The sequence below is a fragment of the Volvox carteri genome, assembly GCF_000143455.1.
Source record: "Volvox carteri f. nagariensis unplaced genomic scaffold VOLCAscaffold_82, whole genome shotgun sequence".
NCBI classification, from domain to species: domain Eukaryota; kingdom Viridiplantae; phylum Chlorophyta; class Chlorophyceae; order Chlamydomonadales; family Volvocaceae; genus Volvox; species Volvox carteri.
Window position 1 is genome coordinate 130,880 of NW_003307625.1, and position 14,766 is coordinate 145,645.

At 52.0% G+C, this 14,766-nt stretch overlaps 1 protein-coding gene across 1 annotated transcript; it reads right to left on the minus strand.

Moving 5' to 3' along the window:
- Positions 1–5,312: 5,312 nt before the first annotated feature.
- On the minus strand, positions 5,313–8,040 carry VOLCADRAFT_99094 (uncharacterized protein; the record flags this gene model as incomplete). Its single annotated transcript, XM_002957918.1, has 3 exons — positions 5,313–5,626; positions 5,779–5,913; positions 7,542–8,040. The coding sequence occupies 3 exons, from the start codon at positions 8,038–8,040 to the stop codon at positions 5,313–5,315; spliced, it is 948 nt and encodes a 315-aa protein (XP_002957964.1).
- Positions 8,041–14,766: the final 6,726 nt, after the last annotated feature.

A 14,766-nucleotide genomic window follows, 5' to 3' on the forward strand; every position in this document is an offset into this window, starting at 1 on the left:
CAAGGACCTTTAACACCACCCTTAAATGGCGTGCGTGTTCTTCGGGGGTCTTGGAAAATATCAGAATGTCATCCAAGTAGACCGTAACAAATCGGTTCAAGTACGGTGCAAAGATGCGATTCATCAAATTCTGGAAGGTTGCGGGGGCGTTCGATAGGCCAAAAGGCAATACAAGCCACTCGAAGTGTCCGAGATGCGTGTGTGTGTGGTTGTTACAGTGGGCTCCAGACTCCCGAAGAGTAGAGCCATCGGGCCAGCTGGCCGTGCACTGCAGTAGAGACTAATATACCAATAAAGATCATCACCTCAGATAATTAACCGCTCATCGGTAACCGCTCTCGCGAGCACAGCAATTTGCCAGATATAATTCTCAAGAAGGGGTGATGTGCGCCAACAGAATCCCAACCTTTCCGTGGAATTCCCAAAGCTGCGAAACCCTGAATGCGGCCCCAAAAGTCAACAATAACTCGACAAATTGCTTCTTCCGTAAGGGAAGGGCCAGGTAACAGTGCCGGGTTGGTTTTCATGTTTGCAGCCATATAACGTCTCCCATGCTCCATGGCTGACATCGCAGCAAGAGCCACAACATCCCAAACACATTGTTGCACTGATTGTGGGGCTTGGATAAGCCAAAGTTGCTCCCTTGAGACTGGCAATCCTATTGAAAGAGTAAGTTGATCTGCTACTGCCTGTGCCACCGGACAGGCCCAGAAATGATGATAGCGAGGGGATACACCTCCCACTGAACCTATTGGATAACCTCCACAACCACATATTGTTGGGCGCGACATCCTAAGATGGGAATTTCCTAACATAGGCACCCCATCAACCGCGAGACGCCACCAAACCTCTTTTTGTTCATTTTCCCACCGTAAATGAAACCATAAACGATGGAATGTCCGTTGCAAAAGAAGAATAGCTTCATCCAATATCTCAGAAGAACCCGTCGCCTCTTTGATGAAAAGGGTATGGGCCACACGGCGAGCCATCGAAAAAGGTGAAAGTTGCATATTAGTCGCTATTTTAACGGATAAATGTTGGAATCAGATTGGAGGCCCTACACCCCATCTCCAACCAAGCCTCGACACTAGGGTTTGGGTAACCGACTCAATAGGGGGCACCATCGCTTCCCTAGATTCTACACTCAGCGGCAACAAAAGACTAGCCGCCTGTCTCCAATTCGCTGGGATATCAGCTAAAAGAGCGCCAATAGCATCCATACATTCCTGCCATTTACGATAGGTGCACAGGGATTTAGCTAGTGGGGTTTGCGGTTGGAGGTATTGATCCACTATTTGATGCCAAGCCTTGCGTATTGCTAGGCCTGCTTGGTCCGTTGCATCCATAACTCCATCCAAGGCCTCGCGCGCGCGAAGAACATCCCCCAACGTATGCAATGCTTTACAGCCCAGGAGGGCTTGGTGTCGAAATTCTAGTCCCGGGCGGATGTTATCTAACTGGACATTCAACCTTATTTCTGGAAGAACAGGGTTTCCCCACAATGGCAAATTCCAACACCACGCATTAGGAACTAACGGGTGATCATCAACATCTTCCACTGGGGGAAGGTATGCCAACACTGTCACAATGCGCTGAACATCTGGCGGTAAAACGATTAATCCAAACCAAGGCACTCCCACCTGGGACGTAAAAATACACATAGGATTGTAATTGGGGTAAAGGCTATGTAGGAAAGAGTGCATGACCATCACCCAAGGCGGACGCACTAAGACTGGTCGGAGTAATGCTCTCACAAAACGCACTGCCCAGCACGCCCATCGCGCTTGTACATGTTGTCGTACTGCTAATGCCCCAAAACCGCCCCAAAGTTGGATGGCCATATAACAAATATTTAGGAACCCCGGTGAGTCGTCTGTCTTGTGCGACCGGTCCGAGGTTCCTATCAATAAGCTTGGCCGCTTTAGCCTCAATATTCATGAGTTTAGCTTCTGGGGGAAACCCCCCGTGTTCCATATGCCACGTAAAACGATGCAGCCCATATGCAGCCGCTGCATGTGCACGCCCAAAAATGGAAAGGTTTAACACAGAAATGCGTCGAAACCGAGCCCAGACTTTGTCTAGTTGCACATCCCAGTCCCTGACTGTGGTTTCTCCCACATCCGTAAAAGGTAGATTGAGAGCCGTTGCCATATGTACGACCTTCATGTCATGATTTATTGTTATATGATGTGGGTGGGTGCCGAGAGGTAACAGCTCAACCTTATCCAGGTTAAGTTGCTGTCCAGAAGCCTGTGCGTACACCCTCATACAGTCAAGGAAAGCCGGAATTGCTTGGATTCCTTCTAAAACAACTTCCGTATCATCCGCAAATTGCACAGCTGTAACCATTTCTGAATTATTTTGGGGTAAATGAATCCCCACTCGGTTGTACTGTAACCAACATAGTAACGCCTGCGCGGCAAACAAGTATAGCAACGGTGCCAATAGACATCCCTGTCGCACACCCGCTGTAAGAGCAACTTCACGGGAAACAAGTTGGGTGTCGGCTTCAAGGAAGCCGGAAAAAGGGCGGGGCCCCTCTGCATCCGTACAGGCCGGTAGCAAGGGTGGCACGTGTGACAATTGATGGGTAGTGTCAACGCGGTGGGAGATGTGCTTTGTTGCAGCAGTGCTGATGGTGTGAGAGCTAAGCTTGCACCGGCGGAATCGTCAGCACCGCCTGCGGGCTCCACGCGAATCGCATCCATTCCGGGTGCATGCCGCATGGACAGTGCGGCAGACCGCAAGTCGGAATGCCCGTGCGGGCAAATGGTAACGAAAGCTGGGTGAATTTCGGTGCTGTCTGTGATGTTTATCCCCGAAGCGCCAGCGGCCTCAGCAATCTGCCCCACAGCCGCGGGCTTCATCGTGGCACACCGCAAGTCTCAGGAGGCCCCGTGCATTGGCCAAAGTAAATGTACAAACAAGGAGCTTGTGTATTTCATAGAGAAATGAAAGCAAATTATGTTGGCCTGCTGGTGGCAAGTCGGATTGCCCATGCCGGCAATTGGTAACACAAGCTGGGTGTTCGAGTTATCATACACCATCATCTTAGAATTCAATTATGAGATACACGGCACCTTTTGAGATGAAAATTAGCCTGAGAGGCGTTGATGTGACTTTGAGCTCGGTCAATGGGGGCAGCCAAACTTGTTTGTGCTCATACGATCTTTGTTGGCTACATGCGAGATACCTTGCAATAGAGAATGCTGTATAGTACCGATAACGCGTTTCAGCCGGGTGAAATATTATGTTTGGTCCGTTACACACTCAAGGCCTGGGAGTTCGAGTTATCATACGCCGTCATCTAAGAATTCAAATATGAGATACGCGGTACCTTTTGAGATGAAATTTAGCGCGAGAGGCGTTGATGTGACTTTGGCCTCGGTCAATTGAGGCAGCCAAACTTGTTTGTGCTCATACGATTTTTGTAGGCTACATGCGAAATACCTTGCAATAGAGGATGCTGTATAGTACCTATAACGCGTTTCAGCCAGGCGAGATATTATGTTTGGTCCGTTACAGACACACACACACACACACACACACACACACACACACACACACACACACACACACACACACACACACACACACACACACACACACACACGGACATGGGCAATCCTACAGGTCGGGGCCCCCCTGGGCGCTTCGCGCTGGGGCCCCGCCCAAAAAGCGCCGAAACTTTGGAAGGGGCCCCGAAATTTGTATCATGCCCGCAAAATCTGGTCCGGCCTTCCCCGAAATTCAAAGAGCACGTACAAATTTCAGAAAGTTTTTTGACCCCTCCCCGAACAAAGCGATCACGAACTATAAGTAGCACTACGGTATGGGCAATTCGACCGGTCCTGCTCGGAATTCCACTGGTCAGCGGGCTATTTGCGGCTGTGGATAAAGGAAAATACAGAAGTCAGCGAAGGACCTTGAGGAAGGAAAATGGCTGACTATGAATTTTCCCGCTCGGAAGTTAATGTCCAGTTTGAAAGTTATCAGCAGGTCTGCGGCCTTGATAGCATGGATGGATGTTACAAGCTTCATCGAGCTCGTACGGCTCAGACTAACCCGTACGGCTCAGATGAACCGCTTTAACAGCGCCGATGACAGAAAAAAAGAAAAGCCAGACAGAACAGTTTTACGCAAGCGGAGGACGAATGTTTATCAAGGCTAGGGGGGCGGCTTTTCAAAGCCGAAAAGGGGCTCGGCCTCGGTGCAGCCACTTGACCCCCCTATAGTTCGCAGGGCAGTCCGTACGGCATAGGAGTGCAAGCACAAGAACGCCGCCACGTTTGGAGTACACACTTGTTATTGAGATCCTCAAACAATAAAGGTCGGCAGACTTGCTATGGCGGTGTAGACCTGTCTGGATCATCGCAAGCGTGCAGCCGCCATAGCATAATCATTATTGACTGAACAGTTAGCCTTCTCATGATGCGGCAATCCGTAGAATAACTTACACACAAAGCAGGAGTGTAATTGCGGCAACGTGTGTTGCCGCTGCTGCCCCAAATCCATGTGTCGGGACTGCCCGATACGTAGGTGGTACTACCGTTACATCCATGTTCGACGCCGGCCCTTCGGTCTGCTGGCTGGCAGTTCAAGGCGCGCCAAAGTGCCCGTGCTTTATGGACCAATTGTTGTCCGCTCCCAGCCAGAACGCATTCGGGGATCGTTCCAATTGCACATTTTGAAGTCGGAATGCAGCGGCAAAGCTGATGTGTGAAACAGGGGGGTATATGTTCGCCCGTGGCAGCTACCCTGCGAAACCCTGCCTTCCCCGGTATTTCGGGGCACCCTCATCCAGTCCAAACCCTAGTCAACTTCTCAGTGGATCGCTCAGGTTCCGCACCTACCACCAGCATCCAACGGAATCTGGCGGGTCGCCAGCGGCCCAACTCCATTCCTGGTCAGCTTGTAAGATAGCTTTATCCCAGGTCATCACCGTCCATCAAGTAGGGGCGCAGCACCTTACACCATCGTAAGATTTTACGACCCTAAAGCGAACCCTATTATTATTTGAATAGTTTAGCACTGCTCGGACGCGGCACGACCAACTGTTGACTCCACCATGGACCTCTTCCGCCACGCAGAACTTATACCAAGAACAATAACTATCGATGGTAATGAGATAATCGACCACGAATGTAAAGAATTGTTCCGTGTATACTCTCTCGCGTGGTACAACTCTGGCCGACCGTAACCGGGCCCCCCTCCCCAGCAGCCAACACCGCGACAACGGACACGCACCACCGCAACATCAATGCTGCCCTAACCTTCCTCCCCATTCCCCCACCTGGTATCCTGACCAGATCCTAAAAAGAATTAAACGGAAACTCAGCCTCCCTAATCACGAAATAGATAACCCCCTTAGTCCCCCAAGGCCTGCTCCCCGGGGCGAACTCGAGTGGGTTCTTCGTCCAGTTGTACCAAGGGAAGTGCTCCCTCAGCAGGGTCTCTACCGCGTCGGCAAACCGCTGTATGGACGTCTGCGTCTTGCTGCCCCCGTTCCCGCTCTGCCGCAACAGACGCGAATCTGCAGCTGTTCCACCTTTGCTGCTGGCAGCCGCACTGCCTGCCGACACTGATGGCGTCGACTGGGTGTCGTCGCCTGTCTCCCAAGCATCAACTGCGGTTTTGGCGGCCAACTCGAGGGCGCGCTGCGTGTGGTAATCTGCGCGGGCTTCTGGAGAGATCGCTGGGCACCGGCTACATGGATGGCTAGCTCTTCCGCTTTGACCTTGAAAGCTGGGATCACTTCACCACAAGCTAGGCACTCACGAGCTTGGCGCCAGGAAGTCTCGTCATACCTCCCTACTCCTTTGAAGTATTGGTATACTATTCCCACTTTGGGGCCAGGTTTGCGCTTTTTGGGTTCCCGCTCATTGTCCATTTCCCGAGATGTAACAAGGTCACCTTGCTTGTGTGTGTGTGTGTGTGTGTGTGTGTGTGTGTGTGTGTGTGTGTGTGTGTGTGTGTGTGTGTGTGTGTGACATGGTTGGGGGTGCATAACCCCATACCTGTAAGACTACCCATACGAGCCGAAGGCCCAAGGGCAATACTTCAACGCCTAAAAGCCACGGAGAAAAGGAAACACCGCACATCAGCCCAGACTAGCGTCCAACTGAGTGAGCCCACATACGTTCCAACATCCTCGCCAGATGCGCGGGTTCCCATTGCATGGCCTCCAACATGCTCTGTTGATGATCGAATCCCTCTTCAACACGAATATCATTATAGGCTGGGCATTCCAATAACACGTGTTTTTCATCCTCAATTCGGCTATTAGTACCACAACACTGGCAAAACCGCTGCCCCCTGGGGACATGGTACTTGCCCCTTCGTGCTCTGTTTGCCTCCAAAGCCCAGCAACATAAACGAAACTGCATTATCTTACGATGTGCTAAACGAGGAATGAAAACCTTAGCATGTGTTGGCCACATGGTGGCTGCGGCTCCCGAAAAGGGCAGCCCCATCCAGTGCTTATACTTCACCATTTGCACTCCCCGGTTGCTTCACATCTGATGGGTACTCCTCTGGCAAGACAGTCAGACGCGCATGGTCCCAGCCGCTCATCAAACGCTCCCTTAGTGCCGTTGTCACCGCTCCTTAGGGGAGAGGTCTACTCAACCACCAGTCAACACGCTCCTTTACCCCCATGACTTCTTGCGGTATTCCGCTCCAAATATTGCACTCCAAGAAGGACAAGATTGGGTGTCGGCTTCCTTGAAGCCGGAAAAAGGGCGGGGCCCCTCTGCATCCGTACAGGCCGGTAGCAAGGGTGGCAAGTGTGACAATTGATGGGTAATGTCAACATGGTGGGAGGTAGTGTTTGTGTAACGAATGTATTTTCGAGCGATTTCGGGACTATTCCGTGGCACACCCATCGGTTGCTGACCTGTATGTGGTCTACATGCGGCTACAGGAAGCACTCTACTGCCACAAGCTTCATCACGGCACGCTGCAACTCTTCGGAGGCCCCGTGCATTGGCCAAAGTAAATGTACAGACAAGCAGCTTGTGTATTTCATACAGAAATGAAAGCAAATTTGGTGGTGGCAAGTCGGAAGGCCCATGTGGGCAAATGGTAACACAAGCTGGGTGTTCAAGTTATCATACGCTGTCATCTCGAAATCAATTATGAGATACACGGCACCTTTTGAGATGAAATTTAGCCCGAGAGGTGTTGATGTGACTTTGAGCTCAGTCAATCGATCAGTTCATACGAATTTTATGCGAGATTCCTTGCAACAGAGAATACAGTATAGTACCAATAACACAGTTCAGCTGGGCGAGATATCATGTTTGGTCTGTTACACATATACACACACATAGCCACATGGACATGGGCAATCCTACAGGATGGGGACCACCTGGGCACTTCAACTATGGTCAGGCATACACATGCAGCCAGTGGAAGCAGGTCCATCCCTATTGGATATCCTACTCCGACCCTCTTCCTTATAACTCCCATGCATCTTCAACTCTTCATTTAAACTCCCACTGCATCTTAATAGCACTGGCTGCGTCCGTGTCACTCCCCACCGTGCTCTGCTGCATCGCTTCTCAGCCCCATGTTCCCCTGTTCCGTGTCCTTGCTTTGTAGCGAACCCTCCTTCACTGCACCCCCATCAGGCTCGTCGCCACCCCCATCAGGCTCGTCCTTCACTGCACCCCCATCAGGCTCGTCGCCGATTGTCGCTGGATTGTTGCTTGTAGCATCAGACCCATCAGGCGTTGCTGCAAGGTTGTGGGCTGGTGACTGGGAGCCTGGCAGACCAAGATGGCACAGCTGCCGCTGCTGCGCCTGCAGCTGTTGCAGTAGGGCTGCACCCTGGATATTTGCTGCTGCCTGCTGCCAAAGGTAATCCTCTACTGTGTGGTGCAGAGGAGCAGGCCCGTGGTACTCCCCGCTGCAGCCAGCAGTGTTGTCCGTCTCCGTGACGCCCACGCGCTCGCCGCCAGCTGAGCCCTGGTCATACCAGGGTGTCTGAACGGCGCAATGCTGTGCACGTCGTGCTACCCTGGGGGCGTCGGGTGCCATAGGGACGGCAGCAGAAGCCAGAGGTTGTGTCCTGGCGACTGGGCACCGGAGCTGTGATGAGCCAGCTGCAGCCGTGCAGCCGGCCGAGCAGCCAGCTCCACCATCACCTCCGCTGCAGGGGACTCGGTTAGCGCGCCTTGTGGAGATTTTAGGCATGGCGCATTCACAGTGCAGTTGTTTTTTGGCGCGTCGGCAAGAGATATCGATTTCTGAATACGCACGTGTTTGTGTTTGTGTTTGTGTTTGTGTCAGAAATGTATATATTTCGAGCGATTTCGGGACTATTCCGTCGCACAGGCACCGGCAGATTCGGAGCATCGCCTGCGTCCATCCCGGGTGCATGCCACATCGACATCCGGGTGCATGCCGCATGGACAGTACGGCAGACCGCAAACGGAGCCGTTGCTTAACATATGAAGTTCGGTGCTGTCTGTGATGTTTTGGTCTTGAAGCACCAGCGGCTACAGGAAATCGACATCCGGGTGCATGCCACATCGACATCCGGGTGCATGCCGCATGGACAGTACGGCAGACCGCAAACGGAGCCGTTGCTTAACATATGAAGTTCGGTGCTGTCTGTGATGTTTAGGTCTTGAAGCACCAGCGGCTACAGGAAAGCACCCCACTGCCGCATGGCTTTGTAATAATTAAACAGATAAGTAAGAGCGGCACGCTGCAACTCTTCGGAGGCCCCGTGCATTGGCCAAAGTAAATGTACAAACAAGGAGCTTGTGTATTTCATAGAGAAATGAAAGCAAATTATGTTGGCCTGCTGGTGGCAAGTCGGATTGCCCATGCCGGCAAATGGTAACACAAGCTGGGTGTTCAAGTTATCATACGCCGTCATCTCAGAATTCCATTGTGAGATACGCGGCAGCTTTTGGGATGAAATTTAGCGCGAGAGGCGTTGATGTGACTTTGGCCTCGGTCAATTGAGGCAGCCAAACTTGTTTGTGCTCATACGATTTTTGTTGGCTACATGCGAGATACCTTGCAATAGAGAATGCTGTATAGTACCGATAACGCGTTTCAGCCGGGTGAAATATTATGTTTGGTCCGTTACACACTCAAGGCCTGGGAGTTCGAGTTATCATACGCCGTCATCTAAGAATTCAAATATGAGATACGCGGTACCTTTTGAGATGAAATTTAGCGCGAGAGGCGTTGATGTGACTTTGGCCTCGGTCAATTGAGGCAGCCAAACTTGTTTGTGCTCATACGATTTTTGTTGGCTACATGCGAGATACCTTGCAATAGAGAATGCTGTATAGTACCTATAACGCGTTTCAGCTGGGCGAGATATTATGTTTGGTCCGTTACACACACACACACACACACACACACACACACACACACACACACACACACACACACACACACACACACACACACACACACACACACACACGGACATGGGCAATCCTACAGGTCGGGGCCCCCCTGGGCGCTTCGCGCTGGGGCCCCGCCCAAAAACAGTCGTAACATTGGGATTCCCCAACCCTCCCATTCCGGGTTGGTCAGGGCATCGGTTATCTCCTGCCGTAAAAAGGCATGAGCAATGGATCCCACTTGCTTGTGATCAAGTAGAGATGATATCAGGACAATCTAACGATGTTCACAGTGGTGGCTTACACAGGTTTTCGCTTGAGAACACGGTTTCCATGATACTTGGTGGCCTGTACAACAGGAACCGGAAATTTATTACGCCAGGAACACGCCAGCAATACGCCGGCTTAAAAACATCAAACTTCTGCGCGTATTCGGCGTAATAATACGCGTGTATTCCAGGCGTATTAATACGCAATGCGGTAGCAACCCTGGCTCGGCCCCCCGAATGGCGCTTCGCGCCCGGGGCCTCGCCCCAAAAAAGGACCGTCAAACTTGTCAGCACATTTGCCTATTCTCGCAGAGAAAGTTAGGTAGCTAGGTGCTCAAACCGTGAGCGAAACATCTCAGAAATTGCCTTCGCAAGGCCACGCTGATCATCCACTTGGATGCTATCACGAATATCCGCGTTGACGGGCACACCGAGGTCCCAGAGCTTCTGTCGTGCAGACACAATCGCCGGGCATTCTATCAAAAAATGTTTCTCATCCTCAATAGCTGTTACGACACACTCCCTAGCCCTGTTGCTCTCACTGTTAACCTGTTGTAAGCTTCAGACGACACAACCACAACAATGGTGGTCTCGAAAGATACCGAATGAGACAAGTGCCTTGGATAAATAGTCATCAGTGACTCCACTTGGGCCTCGCGCCGATAAGTCCCCAGTACGACAGGGCGACGCGTATCCAGAAGTCATAGCTCGCAGGAACTACTCTCGCTCAGTCAGACGAAACAGGGACGCAGGTCCCAGCTTTACACAGGTAAAACCCCCGCCCATACGCAGGTACGGACTTCCGCAGCGGTGCGGCATTCAGGTGGCGCACGACTATCAGTAGTCGCTTTAGCCGCCGCAGCTAACAGTAGCCGCAAGTAAACTAATATCAATATTAGATAGACCTGTAATCACTGGCAGCGGATATATGCGGGCATTAGTTAGTAACAGTGAAGTTCAATAAATGGGACCGGACGAGCTAACTGCCGATAGTTAGGATTCGGAGCCGCAAACCGTGCAGAAAGCTTTACAGGATTTACAGGATACAACTACTATTTTCCCCCCTAGATGCGACGTCCCGTTGCATATGGATCACTGTGCAAAACAAGATTGGCCATACCTGCTAACGCGCTGCAACCTTGGACTGAGCATGCAGACGAACCCCATCAAGCAACGGTCTAAGATCCGGGGTGAAGTTGCGCGCTGGTTCCCAGCTATTGTGTTCGGACGATTACCCTACCCACTTGACTAAGTACTCGTGAACAGTGTGCTTGCGCCTAGCCTTACCCACGCGCCGGGTCCGATAGTCCTAAATACGTTCAACGGCATACATGGTTTGCTTACCAGACAACCAAGTGGTGAGCGCAGCCTCTGTAGCAGTAGGAGGCACAGGCGCTGCCGGAATGGGTACAGACCCATGATATGGACGGACCAAAGACACGTGGAAGGTAGGATGAACACGCATTTCAGAAGACAGTTCGAGTTGTACAGCAACCGAACCCACCATGCACACAACCGCATAAGGCCGAACCCAGCGAGGCAACAGCGTATGGGGCCCTTCGGCCAGAGAACGCAGGTTCTTGGTGCTCAGCATGACCAGCTGGCCCTTGGTGATGTCTCGTTTTGACTTGTTGTAGTAGTCTGCAGTGCGCTGTTATGCTGAGTCCAGACAAGCCTTAGCATCAGTCAGACGGGATACGAATGACTTGGCAAAGGTTTTAGCCGCAGGTACATTAACGTCAAGCTCACGCCAAAGAGGATTGTACCCATAATTAAGGAAGAAAGGGCTTTGACCAGTCGAGGGATTAACTCGGCTTCCGTCAAGTAGGTATCCCAAGCAGAGGGTGTTCGGCCCGCGAAATTACGCAACATATCACCTAAAGCTCTTTTGGTACACTCTGTCTGACCACCGGACTGGGGGTGGTAGACAGTAGAGAGGTTTATGCGCATACCCAAAATTTACTATTAAACTGACTGCCACGATCAGACACGACAGACTTGGGAACACCTTGCAGAAGCACAACGTTATCAAAGAATAAACATGCAGTGTGCTCTGCAGTGCAGGATGACGTGGTGGGTGCAAGGTGAACCATTTTTGGGCGGGGCCCCAGCGTGAAGCGCCCAGGGGGGCCCCGCTCTGTAGGATTGCCCATGTCCGTGTGGCCACACGTGTGGCCATGTGGCCGTGTGTGTGTAACGGACCAAACATAATATCTCGCCCGGCTGAAACGCATTATTGGTGCTATATAGCATTTTTTTGCAAGGTATCTCGCCTGTAGCCAACAAAAATCATATGAGCACAAACAACTGTGGCTGCATCCATTGACCGAGCTCAAAGTCACATCAACACCTCTCGGGCTAAATTTAATCTCAAAAGGTGCCGCGTATCTCATATTTGAATCCTGAGATGACAGTGTATGATAACTCGAACACCCAGCTTGTGTTTTACCATTTGCCCGCAAGGGCATTCCGACTTGCCACCAGCAGGCCGACAAACTTGCTTTTGTTTCTCTATGAAGTACGCAAGCTGCTCGTTTGTACAATTACTTTGGCCAATGCTTGGGGCCTCCGAAGAGTTGCAGTGTGCCACGTGCGGCTGTGGGGTGGATTGCCGAAGCCTCTGGCGCTTCGGGGATAAACATCACAGACAGCACCGGAAAGTGCTGCGGGCTTTTGGGAAGTGTGTCAAGCTAGGCTTTGAGGGGGGGGCCAAGGGCGCGTGAGCAGGCGGGTCAATGCCTGAAGGGGCGCCACAGTGCTGTACGGCGCTGTTTTCCGTGTGTGTTATGGCTGCAGCACCAGACAGCAAAGCCAACAGGCTGAAGGCTGGCAAGCTGCGATTGTGCCTGCTCAGCGTTGAGCATCCAGCCTGGACCGCGGACTTGGCGGTGTGCCCCTGCTGTGCCCCTGCTGTGTGCCGGTAACGGCACCTCAGACTCATACGCTTACACCCAAGCAAGGGGCTGTCGGTGGCAGGTCGCGGACCTCCAGACTGCGTGTAACGGTGTAACGGCCAATGACTCTTTAGCCGTGTCTGCTAGGTTCCAGAGAGACACCGTCTCTTCAACAGGTTATGAGTCCCTGCTTCCTGCCTCCCGCGCTCTGACGAGCATAGCTCCCACAGCATCAGCACTGATGCAACAAGCATAGCTCCCACCACGTTGACACTACCCAAGCTACCAGCCTATATGGATGCAGGGGGCCCCCACCCTTTTTCCGGCTTTGAGGAAGCCGACACCCGACTTGTCGTCAGGCGGTCGACCAGAACCAACACCGCGTCATATCCCCCCTCTGTTTTGGGCAGTGCAACAATGAAGACCATGGACACACTCTCTCAAGGAGCCACAGGGACAGGCAAAGGCTGTAGTAGTCCATGAGGCTTACGAGAGATAGACTTGTGCTGGCACGAATCGCAGGAGAGGACGTAATTCTCGGCATCCTTAGCCATCCGCGGCCACCAGAAAGAACGCCTAAGAATTTCGACCATCCACGTGCAGCCAGGGTGCCCCGCCAACGGGCCGTCATGGAAACGGGAAAGCAGCTCACGATGCAAGGAGTCGTCATTAGGGACGACGATTTGCCGATAAGAGCCTTCCCTGCGGACCCAAAGACCGTCTTGCAGAAGGAGGTGACCCGTGTTATTAACGTCAGTAAAGCAAGGGTCCATAGCGGTAGCAGCCTTAATACGCACAGACAAATCGGAGTGTGAACCCGACCGCTCCAGAGATGCGGTGCGACGTGTCATGACAGACAGGATGGCTGAATGCAGTGAAGGATAGCGTCAGCCACATTCAAAGAGCCAGACAGATACTCCCAATCGAAGTTAGACCGCGCGAAATATTCCATCCGCCTAGCCTGCCGACGGTTTAACGAAGGCACACCTTGGAGAAACGTAAGGGGCTTATGGTCAGTGTTCAGCGTAAAGGGCCTGCCTTCCAGATAGCAGCGCCATTCTTTTGAAGCTTGTAAAACAGCAAGTAATTCCTGTTCCCCGGTGGTGTAACGGGTTTCAGCACCCGAAAACTCCCTACTCGTAAAAGCCACAGGACGGCAACAGAACAGCACCGGATCCGTAAAGAGAAGCGTCAGTCACTACCTCAACACGGAATGGCAACGAGTATTCGGGAAAATGCAGGATAAGGTCGTCAGCGACTGAGGAGGGTAGGATCCGGGCTGGAATTAGGGAAGAGCTCTGTCGCAGAATTAGCCTGGATTTTATTCCTGACAAAAGAATTGTTCTGGCGGGCTCGCCGGAGGTATTCGAATTGCGCTGTGGAGCCTCGGAATTGGGCTGTGCTAGGCCTTAATTGTCCGGGTGTCGAATTAGGCTGGCAGGGTATCGAATTAGCCTTACAGGGTATCGAATTGACCTGTTCAGGGTGTCGAATTGGCAGTCGAGTTGGCAGGATTGGCTCAGGCTGGCATCCAAAAGCACATGACTTTTAAGGAATTTACAGAAAACTTTGCAAGGGGACCGCTTACAAGTGCCTCATGTGCGTATTGGTTTCGATCCCAGGACATGGAGCAGGAAAACTTGCAGACCTGGTTACCGTACTCTGGCACTACTACTACCACTACCGGAGGCAAGCACTCAGGGCCATTGCTTCAGGGTTAGACAGGACCTTCCTAAAATGGTCGGGTTGCCGGTTTTCCCCTTCCCATGCCCGTCGGCCCCGCCCGATAGCGTTTTTGCATATCTTTCAATTTCTGTCGGGTGCCCCGATAGCCCATCCCAAAACCTGTCGGGTGACGCAAGAACGAAATTTCGCTGTGTGCCGCTTGAAATTACATTTATTCGTATTTTATATGCGCAGTTTCCAGTTCTCAGTTTGCAGTTCACAGTTCTGATATGCACGAACAAACACACACACAGCAACACATGCACGCCTGCACGTCTGCCTGTGAGCATCACAACCCGAGCTCTTCAAGGAGACCCTTAGACACCGTAGGACTGGAGAGGAACATCTCCCCCTCATCGGCAACCTCACTGCCAGACCCACTGGACAGTTCTGGATCCCCATCACTCATAAATGCCTCGCTGGCCTCCTCTTCGTCATCTTCCCCCTCATCAGCCGGCTCCTCATCGCTCTCAACATCACTATCCAAGCATGGCACTGTAGTGCGTGAAA